The 16,779-nt window shown below is 36.2% G+C and overlaps 1 protein-coding gene across 5 annotated transcripts in view; it reads left to right on the top strand.

The window, feature by feature from the left end:
• The window catches only part of LOC124142736 (uncharacterized WD repeat-containing protein all2124-like), a 29,562-nt gene extending 14,180 nt beyond the window's left edge, over nt 1–15,382 (top strand). For 4 of the 5 annotated variants that reach the window (XM_046511367.2, XM_046511370.2, XM_046511368.2 and 1 more), the window contains 5 exons: nt 4,985–5,091; nt 7,080–7,226; nt 8,807–8,887; nt 9,832–10,038; nt 13,402–15,382. In XM_046511367.2, coding sequence (XP_046367323.1) covers nt 4,985–5,091; nt 7,080–7,226; nt 8,807–8,887; nt 9,832–10,038; nt 13,402–13,518 — 659 coding nt within the window. In that variant the 3' untranslated portion in view covers nt 13,519–15,382. Of the gene's footprint in view, nt 1–4,984; nt 5,092–7,079; nt 7,227–8,806; nt 8,888–9,831; nt 10,039–13,056 lie in introns of all 5 variants that reach the window. The other variant, XM_046511372.2, reaches the window with a different exon arrangement.
• Nucleotides 15,383–16,779: the final 1,397 nt, after the last annotated feature.

Below are 16,779 nucleotides of genomic sequence, written 5' to 3'. Positions count from 1 at the left end.
GACTAGTTTTTGTATTTGTGAATTAAAATTCGTATTCGTTACCCTATATTTGTGATACAAATCATATTAGCCTCATAGTGGCTAATATAAGGTTGTAACGAACTAATCCCGGACGGGACTCAACCCAAAAAAGTACGAGAATCTGTACTTTACTAAGAAAGAGTTATCCCAAATATACCATTTGTTACATTTGACCACTTTCTGAATGGCATTGTGTATTCGTAGCTTTCGGCCATGGGAGCCGTGCCAATTTACACTTGTCAGAGGGGTACTCAAAGTACATGATCTAGACTACCAGTTGTCAGACTTTCATTTGGTGGAAGCCTCGGTGGCTGAATGGGTTAGATCGCTGTCTTTGTGTGCTGGCAATTAGGTGACTCACTCTGGCAAGTGTGGGTTCAAATCCCAGACGGAACTCAACCCAAAAAAGTATGAGAATCTGTACTTTACTAAGAAAGTGTTATCCCAAAAATAACATTTGTTACATTTGACCACTTTCAAAATGCATTGTGTATTCATACTGTGAACTGATATATTTTCTTTTGGAATGTGTAGAAATGGGGTGAAGATATTTAGTCAAAAATATTTATCAAGATATTTGTACAGATGTTTACAATACATATTTGACAAATGACTGGTTAGTCTAGAGCTTTAGCCATAAATGCTGTATATGTACAGACTGGTGGAATGCTCTGCCCTATGTGTCAGGAACCCCTTGCCCTTGAAAGTAAGCCTGCTCTTAGGCTAATACCCACAGATTAAGCCTACAAGTATACACAAAGAGGATTGTCTCCATCAAAATACCATTTATTTGTTTGATAGACAAAAGGGTTATACCAGTGGCAGGCCACATGAGCCCGAAAGGATATTTTCTATACTTTTGTCACAAAACTATAAAACAAAACTATAAATAACATTCTTAAAGAACGGCAACTTACTATATCAGTATAGAAATACAAGGTAAAAGTGGTACTGAGTGGTTGATTTAGTGTTGGTCCCTTGGCCAATGTCTAGCAGATACAAACTGAAAGTCTAAACTCGCACATACTGTCTCTATGGTAGTGAGAGTTTAGAGGAACAATTATTTTTAACACTCTAAAGAGCAGAGGAGTCTTTTAACTGAAATCTTCCCCTGATATTTTATGTATTGTCAATGGCAACACTCTCAAATGGTGGAGCAAGAATTTAATAAAAGTATAAAAACTGATACATGTATTATTTTACTTCATGTGAAACATTTTTCCTCCTCCCGACTTGCCTGGATTGTAACAGCTGTGGAGAGACCAATGAACGATCAATTTTATCAAACTTGGCATAGTACAGTCGCAACAAGCTCTAAAGGATTTTACTACAAATATTTTAAACATATACCTAGTTTTGAAAAGTACCTTTTGCTACCCAAAATCAATATCATACCCACTACTAAAATTTTGAACATCAAACTATCATCATCCCACTGAGACCGGAAGATAGAACAATACTCCTAGAGAAGATCGCTTATGTAACTTAAGTAACTGACAGTAACTCACCAGGCATTGCAGATGAATTTCACCATTTATTTCTTGTGAGGCTTTTAGAAAACAAAGTATAAAATATATCGATAATAAATACCTAAACTGCCCAAACATTTCAAATCTGAAACGCCTCTTATGTACTCCTAAATGCAAAGACTTAAAGCATTTTGGCAGATTCCTAGCACTTATTAATATAAACTTAAGTAAGTAGTTATATATAGAGAATACAATCTGAAGTTGCATTATATCCATGGTTATATATTAATATATACTCCCTGTCATCTTGATTCATTGATTCACTGTTCACATTTTATATATCATATCTTATACTTTTGCTCACGTATCACTGATGGTGGTTAAAAGAGAAATAAAGAAGAATCTGAATTTGTTTGATAGGCAAAAGGGCCATGCCAGTGGTAGGCTATATGTGCCTGAAAGGATATTTTCTATACTTTGGTCCTTCATAAGACAACTAGAATTATCATTCTTAACTAACAACAACTTACTATATCAGTATAGAAATACAAGGTAAAAATGGTACTCAGTCGTTGAATTAATGTTGGTCGGTAGCAGACACAGACTGATAGTCTAGACTTGGACATACTGTCTATATAGTGGTGAGATTTTAGAGGAACAATTGTTTTTAACACTCTGAAAAACAGAGGACTCTTTTAACTGAAATCTTCCCCCTGATGTTTTACATACATTGTATTATCAGTGAAATTGTTAATGTCAGCACCCTAAAATGGTGGAGCAAGCATTTAATAAAAATATTAAAAGTTATTTTTACTTCATGTAAAACATTTTTTCATCTTTTCATTTTCTCCTACTATGATCTTGTCATAACATGTTTTTGGGGTATTATATTGATTTTTTTTAATAAGGAACAAATCATTTCTTTGATTGGAGATGTTCTGTATTCATAAACAGACTACAGTCATGCCCCGCTTATACAGACTTCAGATATCCGAAACCTCGGTTCCCGGACGATTTTCATTCAAAACGAAATAAATACTATATAAATTTATCCGTATATCCGGAAATTCAGTTTCCGGAACTGGACGGTCATTTTCATACACAAAACGCTGAAATGCACACAAAATTGTCTCACTTATCCGGACAATACACTTCCGCTGGTGGTAATCCTTCCGCTGGTGGTAATCCTTTGATTCATGAGAAGTCAATTAACCAAGTGACACTGACTTACGTTTGAGACAAGCTTGTTTATTGTACGTTGTGTAAGTATGGCCTGTCAACCAGCGAAACGTAAGCGACACGCAGTTACAGCACGCGGAAAAAGGGAAATTTGTCTGTTTAAAGAAAAACACCCGTCAGCAAGTTTAGAAACCATCAGTAAGCATTATGGCACTGAATTTGGACATACCATAGGAAAATCGACAATTGGTGACAGTTCAAACTTCCATGACAGTCTTTTTGAAACGTGTATGAATAAAGATTGAGTGGATGTATCTGTTTGCTCTGTCATCTGTCATGAGTTGCATAATTGAAGGGAAGTAACTCTTCCAGTAAGTAGATGGTTTCAGTTATATGGAAATTTGTTTATACGGACGAATTGTGAAATGACGCAAGTGTCCGTATAAACGAGGCACGACTGTATTGGAAAGAGAATATGAGTGGGTGCAAAATACAGATCAGTTTCAACACAATTTTAAATGAAATAAAATGTAATTCTCACATAAAGATTACTCACAGAATTTGGTCAGGGGCTAATACGAAGAACACAGTAATTTTATTTGAGCAAGGATGGCATTACAAAAGCATGTTTTTATTGTTATATTCTTTCTGGAGAATATTGAAACAGCAGTAAAAGTTTCATTCTCACTGTGATACATCCTACATATTTGTTTTGCACAGCCATTAACCTACTTGTCAGTGAAGTGGATACTTGTACCATTTAGTATCTTGATTTTGTCTTGTTGAACCTTCAAACACGCAGCACAGAGGAATACATATATCATTACAGATGGTGTTTGATATTAAGGGGATCCTGGGGTCCTTGACATTGGCTCTTATAGGATTTATATCTTGGGACCCCTAAATCTTTAGATTGTAACATTAGGGTAATGACAAGGACACATTGACTTTCATGCCTGGTTTCTGTACATTGATAGGTAATAAATAAAAACCCTTCAATACTTCCCATTCAAAAGGGCCAATGTCATTGACCTATAAGTTTGTGAGTGAGTAGTGTTTAACTCCACTTTTAATAGTATTCAAGTTATATCACAGCATGTCGGCTTAATGTGGGAGGAAAGCCTTAAGTGATGCAGGTCTCAGATATTTACAATAGGGCTGTTACGATTCACTCGCGTATTCAGTGAATCGAACCGTATCCATTCATGAATTGAATTTGTTATTCGTGGTCACTAGAATTGAATATTTACGAATATGCAATCATGTGCATCTACATACCCAGTACCTAAAAATATCCATAAGAACATATTATATGCAGAGATTTCTTTAAAGACAACACTCATATATATAATTTAACAGTATTGTGGTCACCGGTCATTGTCGTATTTGAGCAGATACTAGTACCTGGATAAATGCAGTATATAAATGTATAATATATTAATAATTATCCAACCATGTCAAATAAATTATGTTGTTATTTTTCACTGAATGTAATAAATTAAAGATCAACTGCTGACTTGTTATTGTATTCGTGAATAAATATTCGTATTCGTTACCCTTTATTCATGATATGAATTGTATTTGCCTCATAGTGTATTCGTTGCAGCCCTTATTTACAATCTCATTAAAATCAGATCTTAGGGACATTCCATGACAGGTCACGTGAAAACAACCTTTCATCCAAGCAATCAGAGCGTCGCTTACCAGATCAGGAAAATGACATTGGGAATGTGTTTTCTAATCATGCAACCTTAGACAATTTAACTCAGGGTATTTCGAACAACAGCTACAGGATTTACAACAGAATCCGTCAAAATCATTCTCTTTCTCTTGCTTCAATGGGAAAAACATTTGAAAGGGAGACTTAATTATTCTCATATATGTCATTAATTTAATTATTCTCAAAAATGTTAATTGTTCTCAAATATTTCATTTTTACCCATTATTTGATAGTCAGTTTGATGAAGAATGACAGACAACAACCTGATAACACAAACTATGATAATCAACTACGTCAATGTGACAGTACAGGTGAATTCGTGGGCTAATGCACAGGATGTATGCCCACATGTGTGTCCATGCACTGTCATACTGTTGACTTCACCACTATCATTACACTCTGACTTATTCTTTTTCTTTTTCAACCAGCTGTCTGTTGTTGTGTCAATAAAATATTGGGACAGTCATGAATATTACAAAGTTATATGTAGGTCATCGGCATTACGTTTTCTTCTCAAGGTTTTATTAAAGTTTGTTAGTGTTTGTTTCTAGTTGAAACATTTTCATTTATTTTGTTATATCTATTTCTTTTTCAGAAAAAAACAATGAAATAAACTGTCTTGATTTCTGTGAAGATGGGTACAACTTTGCTACATCAGGCAAAGACCTTGCAGTCAGAATATATGATACAAAAACTTGCCAGGTAATGTGTAACTGTGTTGACTCCCCAAGACTCCAGACATTGGTATTTTTCTTAATTGCTTGGGTTTTGAATCTATGTTTATTTAAGAAATACATGTATCAATATGTTCTTCCAAAACTACTCGAAAGTAGGTAAAATTAACATAATGCCAGAGAATGACCAGTCTTGCTTATCTGCCGAAACCGATTCCATTGGGCATAAATGGCAAAGTAGTGGAGAAAGTGATATGAGATATGTCTATTACAACCTGAGAATTATCTTTCAGTTCTAATTGATAGAAAGTTTAGAGATGTTATTGTACGATTTAGTGGTGGTTGTTTAAAAGTGAAAAACAACAAAGGTAGAGACTGAACAATAAATAATTCACTTAGAACATGTCCAGGTTGCAATAATGGTATAGATGACAAATTCCACATTCTATTACCTTCTCCGTGTTATGATGATTTGAGAAAATCTGCATGAAAAATGTGTGAAATATCCTAGGTTGTGTAATGTTATGTCTGTGATGTGTAATAAAAAGGGAAATTTCTTGAAAGATTCATCACTTTACCGATACACTCAAATATGTGTAGTACAGTTTACTGAAAAGAGTGATCTAATCATACAGCAGTCCTTATAGATTTCCAGGTTTCACTTGAAAGAAAATGTGCAACCAAAATATTTTAGTGGTGTTTTTTTAAATTATTTAGTATATTTACTATGCAGCTTTTCTGGAGCCCTGGTTTGAATAATGAAAGCCATATATGTTATATTGTTAGATATGTTACTCACTTGAAAAGTGAAACACAAAGCATGGTTCCCACTGCCACTGGAAAACCTGGAAAACCTGGAAAAGTGTTGGAAAAATTTCCAGTCAGGGAAATATCAGGGAATTCACTAAAAACTTCAAAATCAGGGATTTATCAGGGATTTTTTGCTCTTGGAACTCATACTCTCTATTATTTAATGGTTGTGGCAGCCACTCAAATTTAAGCAATGGAGTTAATTCGTTTGAAAAAGAGGTATTTGTCAAATTTTACTATATCAAGGTCAAGGTCAATGTGGCTGATAGGGATTTGCGCCCCTTACCTCCAGAGCTAACTAAATTCTAAATTTAAAATATTTTGAGTAAAATATTACATTGCCTTGGTATTAGTTTACCATTTGAATTTCAGAAATCAATTTGAATGTAAAATTTCAAATCTCATAAAGTTCTACTGTTCAAGAACAAACAAAATAATGCAATTAGGATTCTATAAAGCTCTTTGTTAATGAAAAGTGTATCAGTGTTAGATAAATCATTGGAAAAACTTAGGGTGACTTCAGTTGTGGTTATAATTATCTATTCCCTGGTGACCTTTTGAAAGTGCAGATGTATATTTGAATGGTTAGTTTGTGAAATGCTGTGCATGAATGTTGCACTGAAAGTAGTGATGGTATTTACTTTATTATAATGTTACTAATTAGTTCATGTTCATGTTTCTAAAGTTGTGAGATCCTAGTCCTGAAGTCCATTTTCAAAAATTGTAATACTTGTTTTGATTAGGCAATGTTTGATGGAGTTAATTTGTTGTTTGAACTCTTTAAATGGTGGCAGATGGATGGCCTTAAGGGGAGGATAATTACTTGGTGACTTTGTTTTCCTTAAACCAAACATAACACACTTTTGTACAGAAATATCTAAAAAAAGACGTTTCCACTGGTCTATTTTAAAGCTGTTTATATAATAAAGTTAAAACACCACTCCCAGTTGTTATAATGGAGGCCGTGTAATGCAGTCTGGAAAAGTTCTAAGTTCTCTGGAAATATCAGGGAAATGTCAGGGAATTTTTCGGAAGAAAAAAAGTGGGAACCATGCAAAGGTTGTTTTGCAACATGAATTGTTTTGTTTATGATTCTGTATCATTAATGCATGTGTGTTTTGCATTATGAATCAGCTGCATTATCAATATAGAGTTATATTTTCACTGTACCACAATGCAGATAAAGGTGAATATATCACATTGCAGCTGGTGAATGAGTACGATGGCTATGACAACTCCAAGGATCCTTCGGACATGAAGTGCCTGGGAAACACACAGCGAGTCTTTGCTTTGAAATACCACCCTGAGTACAACGACATATTTCTGACTGGTGGATGGGACAACCACGTGAAGGTTGGTGGCACAAACCCATGAACATTTAGAAAAGGAGTGATATCTATGCTCCTTTCTTTTTCTTTATAGGTGAATATATGTATGTTGTTTCTAACATGACTTGGGGGCACGGGTGGCCCAGTCGTCTAAGGTGCCGCGATTCGCTGTGCAGAGTCGCGTCCCTTGGGCACGCCTGAAACCTATGATTGTGGGTTCGAATCCCGGTTCGCCCCGATTATGTTTCTAGGTTTGTCAGCACCATATCCGTGCTCGTGGGTTTCACCGAAGTGGTAAACGTCTGAGACCTGCATCACTTCAGGCTTTCCTCTCACATTAAGCTGACACGCCGCGATATAACTGGAATATTGTTAAAAGCGGCGTTAAACCCAACTTACTCACTCTAACATGACTTTAATCTGATCATTCAGTAATACTCCCAAACAAGCATGGATTAGTGCTAGTATTGACGTTTTGAATCATTGACACAGGTTCGGGGATTTTAGTCACTTTAGCTCGAGTCTAGTAAGCTCAGCTAAAGATTGTCTAATTATTAGTATTACATATAAATCTACAGAAAATGATACTTATAGCCAAGTTCTGGCTTGTATACTCAAATGGTTTTGGTACAGACTGACATATATTTCACAAAATGAGGTGTAAGTTTTATTAAAGGTGCTAGGATACAGTTGTGCTGTGACATCATAAGAAAGACGTTTGATGTCAACATACATCTGAACAATTCACCATGTGTGCAAATTGTCAAAAAATGTCTTATTTTTCTCTTGTTAGGCCGTAATGAAATAAAAACATTATTTCAAAACGTTTCAGCATACATGTCTACTTTCAATAGATCAGAGATATCTAGAAACTGCAATCGTTACCTAAATAGTTTTATGTCTGAAACTGGGACTTCAGAAAATGGGTCCAAATGTTTGATGTCATGTATCTCTGTAATAAATATGAATTGTATTTTTGTGGTCCTCAGGTACTGTAGTTGTAAATATTATAAGAAGTCAAAATGTGATTTTCCACCCATAAGGTCATGGTTGGTCACATTTGTTTTAGTTTATGGGTGAGCTTTGAATATACATTAATACTGCTGAAGACTGGTGTATCTGTGAAAAATCATTGATTTACAATATTGGATTTATGATATTGGCAGACCAACTCTTCTTTCCCCTTGGATTTTGATCTTAAAAAACCTAATGACAAACAGCAGAATTAAAGCTAAGCTCTATATAGCTAACCAGTCACCTCTTTAAAGATACTGTTATTTCTTGCCATATATTATGCTCTCTTCGGAGAAGTTGAACAATGAAATACTGCTGTAACAAGCTAAACAAAAAGTTGTATGTGTACTGTAAGTAACGATAAATTTGACAAGTTTTTGTTTTCAAAGACGACATTGCATAGAGCACATTCACCATATGTTTGCTAGTTTGCAATTGTGTCTCTGAAATTACAGAGTTTGCAAAATATAACTGTATAGCCCACCTGGTGTATAAGCTGACAGCCTTACCCTTGAAATCCTTACTGTAACCTTAGAAGTGTATGATAGATAAAATGTCCAAGTTAAAATAAACATTTACGTCTTGTTTCAGATCTGGGATTCTAGATCAACAGATGGAATCAAACGACAGATATGGGGACCTCACATTTGTGGGGACAGTTTGGATCTGAGGGTAATACTTATTGATATAGTACTATCCCTGTGTTAGGAACATTCAGAACAATTGTCCAAAACTAAATTCTTGGACTTTATGATGGCTTTGTCATACCCAAAGAGTTCACATGTTTCAATGAATATTTTTCTCTCTCTATTTTAATGTTGAAATGTTACCCAAATACATGTGACACACCAAAACATTGAGTTCTTTAAAAGCACACAGAGTGCCAGGTTAAGGGTTTGCTTGTTATGTTCCTTTTCCATTGAAACATTTTGAAACAACTAATCATTGTGGTCACAAATAAGTTTGTTACATCCATATTTACTGCAGGTTGATGTTGTTGATGTAATCATCTCTAAGTCTTACCTCTTCCAAGGAAAATATTATGCATAATATTAAACGGGGCTAGAACTAAACTGAAAAGCTTTACTAGCCGGGGTAAATGTAATGCCCTTGTAATGTTAAAAAGGTGGGGAAATTGAGAAATTTGTGCTAGCCCACAGGAATTTGTACCAGCCCCAGGGGGGTGCGGTGGGGGGTGAGGGGGGTGTAGCCTTGTGGCTAAAGCATTTGCTTGTCACACTGAAGACCCAGGTTCGATTCCCGGCATGGGCACAATGTATGAAGCCCATTTCTGGTGTCCCCTGCCACAATATTGCTTGAATATTGTTAAAAGCCTGGTAAAAGTAAACTCACTGACTTACTCACTTGCCCCAACCTAACGGGCTAGTGTTAATTTCTAACCCTGAATATTCTACCAGTTATTACATTTCCCAAAGCACCAATCTGCGACTTTAGTCCAAGTCTTGTTAGGTTCATTTCCTCCTAAGAGGCTCAGCTAATAATAGTCCATATGATAACAAAAGTTATTGGTCAGTCTCATTAAAATCAGATCTTTCACTCCTATATCGGAGTACACACTGTACTCATCTAAACAATAAAGCTCACTACTGTTTCAGGGATACGACATTCTGACTGGATCTTGGGTAGCAGAAGATGCATTGAAGGTGTGGAACTACACAGATGGCAAAGCCAAGAAGTCTGTAAACTTCCCGGGCCCTAAGGGCGCCTACCTGTATTGTGCTCAGTTCTGTGACAATGATGTGGTGCTGGCAGGGGGAAGTGGGACTAACAGTGCTAAGGCCATCAACATGGATACCAACAAGGTTAGAACTGCTGTGTGTACAACAAACATACATTGAAGCAACAGGCATATTATAAATCTAGGAACATGTCTTATTGTATTATATAATCTGTATCTAAACAACAGTGTTTCCCCTTGAGTTTGTGCTGGCCCAACATAAGCATGACTTCATATCTATAATATCTATAATATTCCTCTCCTGAAAGATGCACATTGGACATAAATATTTCTTACATTACATTACAATTTACATATGTACCGGTAATAGTGTCAATCATGAAATCATGAAATCCACATGTCGCCAGATCAATGTCGCCAGATCAGTGTGCTTGCCATAACCCCAGTGTAAAAGTTAAAGATTAAGGGAGTCCCTAGATTCAATAGTAAAGCAGTAAACCCCAAGGGCACCGAGACTCCCTTTTATTTCGGACACTGCTGTCTTAGCCAGATGGGATTAACTGAACAGTTGGTAGTTCAAGTTATTGTTTCCTTTAATAAATAACTCCTCATTGTTTTGTATTTTCATCAGTCCCAACTCAGCAGTATTCCAGCTGTATGATGGCAGCCTATAAATATTCAACACTGGACCAGACAAACAAGTGATTGATATTTTTAGCAATGTCCCACATGGTCAGACTACGATGACACGCAATCAACCAAGTCACCAAAGTACCTCTAGTTGCCACGTACAATAGCATGGGTTGCTGGGGTCCTACTCTAATCTGGAATCCCCATGGGTGACTATGGATGACAACCTAAGAATCCCAAATCGGGATTCCAGACCAGGTCCCCACTACCCAATGTATTTGACAAATGCAAATGGACATAGAATAGAAACTGGATTGGTGAGCACCTGACTGACAGTAACTGACTGAGTGTCATCATACCCAAATACCATGGTGCACTGCTCACAAGGTCAACCAATGGTTGATGTTGGCCAGGTATGGTTCCACCTAAGCGATCTTAGCACTAAGATGATTGTAACTCCTATACTTTAACATGGACTTTTGACAGTGGTAGTGCCAAGATCGCTTTGTGGAATGGCGCCCTGACTTAGACCAGCCACTATCACGGTCACTATTTCTTGCAATTAAATCTTATTTCACCAAATCTAGAACTGAAGGATCATGATCTAAGCACCTACATTCTGTATAGAATAAAAGCGACAAAACCATTTCCATAAACATAAGAAATCCATTGTCCATTGTATGATTCTGACTATATCATTAGCGTGTGTTTAGGAATCACTATCAAGTAGTGATGATGCCAGGTGTTCGCATAAAACTGAACATATTCTGCTACATCGTGGCACAGTCACAAACACATGCAAAGGCAAGTCAATTGTTTACCTGAGAGAACATATAAACATTTAGTACAAGTCAAAGTAGGTAATTGCAAAGGAAATTTTTTTTTTCACTGATGCGTCACATTTTGCAATGTCCTTCTCTTGTCTACCATAAAACGTTTTGAAAGCTTTACTGAGGCCTTGAGTGTTGTAACAAACAAATGATCAAACAACTATTGACCAAGAGTCATATGACATTCTTTGAAATCACCATAGAAAGATCAGGCTTGATTGTAACTCCAAAGTTTAGAAATGTAGTCTCCAAAGGGTGGAGATGCTTGAATAATGCTCAACATAAAGGGAAAGTTGACTATTGGAAAGTTGAAGTCATCTCTCTTGCCATACAGTCTTGTGGATAGATCCAAATATGAAACGGATGAGTCTGTTTCATAGGTTTCAGATGGAAGGGAACTGGCCATTTGACCATTATTGAATGATATCAGATCATTGATATTATCTGAAGCATAAGTTAAACTTCTTGGCCCAATTCCAGTTTACAATGCACTCTAGTGACTAAAGTGATGGGTGCTTGGAGGAACCATACTCCCTGCTTTGTTGCCTAATTCCAGTTCAGTCAATATGTTGTTACAGTAATTACAGAAAAAGAGACATCGTCTTTATGTAATACACCTAACTGCTAGCTAGAGTTTATTAGCCAATTGTATTTTTGTGTGAGAAATGCTACATACATATATTAGAAAAATATTACTCAAATGAAGTTAAGGACCTCCCGATTCTTTCATATTACTTAAGTTAATCTATCATGATTAAAGAATCAGGTGGTCCTTAACTATACTCCGCAAAAATAGAAATGCAATAGTAGTAATATCGTAGATATTTGACGAGTGTTGCCGACATCGATACAAAATTAATACCAAAAATGAATTGGTCATTTCTGCATGGATTAGGATTGAGTTGTGTAGAAAGAATGATGTACTGCAGAAATTTGGAGAAACAATGAAAAAATCGCAAAAAAAACACAAACATGTGAAAGCCTGGCGCCAAAACACACCAACATGACATGCACATGCAACATCACTTGTTGGGCTATAAAAATATTGGGTTTTCATTTGCATGCCATCAAAATCACCATTAAATATCTGCAATTAATTTAATCAACACCAAGCTGGATTTTGAATAAAACAAGTCTAGCTATCTGAATTCCACTAGTGGTGAAACGATATGGCAATACAGTATTGTAAACGAGGCCTACAATACAGTATATTGATTTACAACCCCAGTATCACGATACATATGATACATGTGATTACAAGTTATATTGGTGTAAAACATGAATGATAACAGGGACTGTAAAACCACCAGTTTATGCAGATTCTCTAGTATTTCATGGAATGACATGAATAGCATAACATTCATAGTGCCTTTTACCAATATGTACACTATCCCATCTTTGATCTCTGAAATTTAATTACAAATGATTCAGGGTTGTGATTCATCTGCTAAAAGAAAGAATATTTACTTGTTAAACAAAAGTACTCTATCGTAATACAAATCATATCACACCTATAGTATCGGGATACATATCATATTGTAACCCCTGGCCATATCACTCAGCCTCTAAATTACACACTAGAAAAATTGTTTTTTCGAAAGAAAAAATTTCACTGACTATAATGTTAGTCTACTCTTTATAATGCTATGTTATATTATATGTGATATATGTCTTTGTGGCAGGTGATTGGTGAGGTGAAGATGAACAAGCCTGTGCAGGCCCTGTATATGTGATATATGTCTTTGTGGCAGGTGATTGGTGAGGTGAAGATGAACAAGCCTGTGCAGGCCCTGTATATGTGATATGTGTCTTTGTGGCAGGTGATTGGTGAGGTGAAGATGAACAAGCCTGTGCAGGCCCTGTATATGTGATATATGTCTTTGTGGCAGGTGATTGGTGAGGTGAAGATGAACAAGCCTGTGCAGGCCCTGTATATGTGATATATGTCTTTGTGGCAGGTGATTGGTGAGGTGAAGATGAACAAGCCTGTGCAGGCCCTGTATATGTGATATATGTCTTTGTGGCAGGTGATTGGTGAGGTGAAGATGAACAAGCCTGTGCAGGCCCTCGACTCCAGCATGGGAGGGAGGCTGTTTGCTGTGGCTGGAGCTGATGACTGTATCAAGCTGTGTGCCATGTCATGAGGATGTGCCCAGTGCTCATCCATGGTACTACCATGTATAGAGGTTGTCACCAATATCAGCATGCACTTGGAATCTTCTCATATGTGATATGACCTGGACGAAGTTCTTCCATCAGATCAAGGCCTGTCAGTGTATTCCCTACAATAACAAGCTAGGGAAATACCATACCAAGAAACTGCCTCTAGCCCTCCAAAAATGGATATATTTTCCTTTTAGCGTGACTGTGATCACAGAATTTATAAACCACACACTAAAAGTGACCCTGTCATCGAAATGGTTTCAGATAGAGAGAATGAATTGTCAGTGTTACATGCTCATTTCACAATTTGCACTGAATGTTCTGTTGTTATGATAAAGTTATGAAGTCATATGTATTGTCATGTAAAATATGTTTATCTGCATGACCCTTTAACCAGCTGTTCAATTCAACAAACCTGCATAGTAAATGGATTGTATGATGTTTGATTCCTATACTACTCAGAAGAAGTTAACGGGTGATCCTTAATTTCTTTTGAGTAGTATATTTTACCATGGAGAAACATGTGGATTTCCTGTTTGCTGATACAAACATTATGTTATCATCATTCTTCAGATGATTTCTGTATTTGTTGCAGTATATGCTGTATGTCTTGTTCACAGCAGAACATTGCTCTTCTAATCTTTATATTTGACTTACATTGCCTATTGATTGTGTTGAACTTGGCGTAGTGTTTGATTAGAGCATGTTTAAAATGAAACCACAATTCCAATGAATTCAATTGTAGTTAAGTTTACGTAATGTACAAAAGACTGTTCAATGGTAACCTATTACAATAAATTGTATTGGATAGGGAAGAAATAGTTCAACTAACATACAAAATTCAATGACTTCAAGTGTGGTCATGTTGATGTAATGTTAAGAAATTTCTAGATTTTTAACGTTAACCTTTTGCATCAAACAGTATTGGATGGGGATGAAATAATGCAATTACAAGTTATCTTGTTACGATATGTATGAAATTCAAGGCAAAACCAAAACATGATAATTTTCGGTATTGGACTGAGTACTGAAAGAAGCATATCATTTATCTTTGTGCTGTTACACCGATAGCTTGTTCTAGCCTTAGTAAGTATAGTGAACCTGTTCTGCACACAGATAGTTGCCAAGTGGGTTGTCACCGTTGTGTTAAGGTGGTTGTGTTCATATTGCTTTAATCATACTGAATCTCACAAGCAGAAGAATTGTCCTCCGATTCACCTGGCACATGAAGGAATGTGTCATTGGAGCATTTTCAGCATGTCTCTTCTTATGCAGGATTAGACAGTTTCAGTCCACTAGTCCTTATAATGATAACATACAGATCACCCCTTAAAAGTGGCTAATTTCTACTTGTCCTCGTGATACCTCAACTATTGGGCAACTCTAGGACTAGTGCCAATTTCTAACGCTGTTATGCCTAATGTCTGTGCATCGCGCTACATCTTGAAAGGAAAAGTATTTTATACATATACATGTACATGTATTGAAGTATTGAAGTTGCTATTTTTGTTGTTGTTGCCTATTTAATAAGATTTAAATATCAAGGAGACTTGAAGGAAGACTGTTGCCATACTTGTTAACATTCCTGGCCTCTGGTGATTACAAGTATAAGGACAAAGTGAATGTGGTTTTGATTAATGGCTCTTGTTAATCTTGTTTCATTTTCAATAATTGGAGCCACAGTAATTCCTTTTAGCTCCATAATCTCCACATATCAATGTACATGTATAACAGTTGTTGCCAAAACAGTGAAGGTTGTTCCGTCCAACAAGATAAAGTATTATTTTTGCTTTTAAAGATACTTCATGTTACTATTTTATTTTGAATAAATTCATTCTGAAGATATTCGGGTGTTTCTTTTATTTTGAATTACAACATAGATCTCCCATCCTGATGGGCTCAAGCATAACACAATGGCCACAGATCCTAATGTGTTTAAATGTTTTATGTACATGATGACTTTGAGTTCTAGATAACTTTCAATGTTTTCAATATTTGGCTTTTTAACTTTGGTCATTGGTCACATGGTTTGGTACACTAACATCTAGTCTCTGACATGTACATATTTTATGGATAAAAACAGTTGTTAAATTTAAGTTATGAAATATAATCTAAAGGAGCCCAGAGACTGTTTTCATTTTCAAACTGATACTGCAGTAATCTAGACTTGCTAAATATTATAGACTTGCATGGGCTATTTTAAATATATTTGTTTCAGGATCTGTATGACAGACTAATGATTTGGCAGTCATAATAGTTTCAATTCTTCTGGAGTGCATTTTCAGGTAGTACATGTCTTCTTGAAACTTCTCTTCTGAATATAAAACATACATAAATTCCAAACGATGTCTCGACAGCTAATACATATAAAACTTCATAGCAGATTTAGGTCCTTTGATGGTGGCCATATTGGATTTAATAATTGAGGCATTTCTTTTCAAGGTTTCACATTTCATTGCACATTAATCTCGCCCACAAAAGACAAAATGTTGTAATAGACAATAAAGACTAAGGAGGGGCAAAACAGAAAGGGCAGATCATAAAACCAACTGGCCACTAGACCCCCAACACATTTCACTGAATTACTTGGGCACATTGTGCAGCAATAGTAAACAGTACGTTTTCTAGATCCGGGGTAGAATAGGTCTTCAGCAACCCATGCTTGCCGTAAAAGGCGACTAACGCGAATGGGTGGTCAAGCTCGCTGACTTGGTTGATGAATGTCATCGTATTCCACTTGTGTGGAGCGATGGTCATGATGTCAATTACTGGGTTGTCTAGCCAGACTCGATTATGGAATGATCCACATGCCTTTTAGTATCATTCAGCTTGAATATTACCCGGTAGGTAAAAATAGGGAAAAAGATGAGCAGGTCATGGGCAGACAAGTTTGGGTCATTTTGAGGTGCGTGTCACACATTTCTGTGCTTGTCAAAGCCCAAACCCATCACATTTGGCAGTTGAAGCAAGGGCAAGAGAACTACAGCATGATACAGAGGAGATATTTTCCTGGTGATGAACTACTTTAAAGGTATATTTCGTTATTTGTATTGTTTAACCTAATACCCACAAAGAAATTCTTTCAATGTTGATGTTTCTGTAGCAGGGTACCGTTATCATATTCTTCCTAGTTATATCATTATTCATACACCATCATCATAATCATCTATATGTTCAATGTTTGTCTTGTCTACAGTTGGATATCAGTCAATAACTCTTTAAACAACTCAACACCCTTATTT

Source organism: Haliotis rufescens, unplaced genomic scaffold (assembly GCF_023055435.1).
Source record: "Haliotis rufescens isolate VD_foot unplaced genomic scaffold, xgHalRufe1.0.p SCAF_20, whole genome shotgun sequence".
In the NCBI taxonomy this organism is placed as follows: domain Eukaryota; kingdom Metazoa; phylum Mollusca; class Gastropoda; order Lepetellida; family Haliotidae; genus Haliotis; species Haliotis rufescens.
This window is presented reverse-complemented; position numbering and strand designations above follow the sequence as displayed.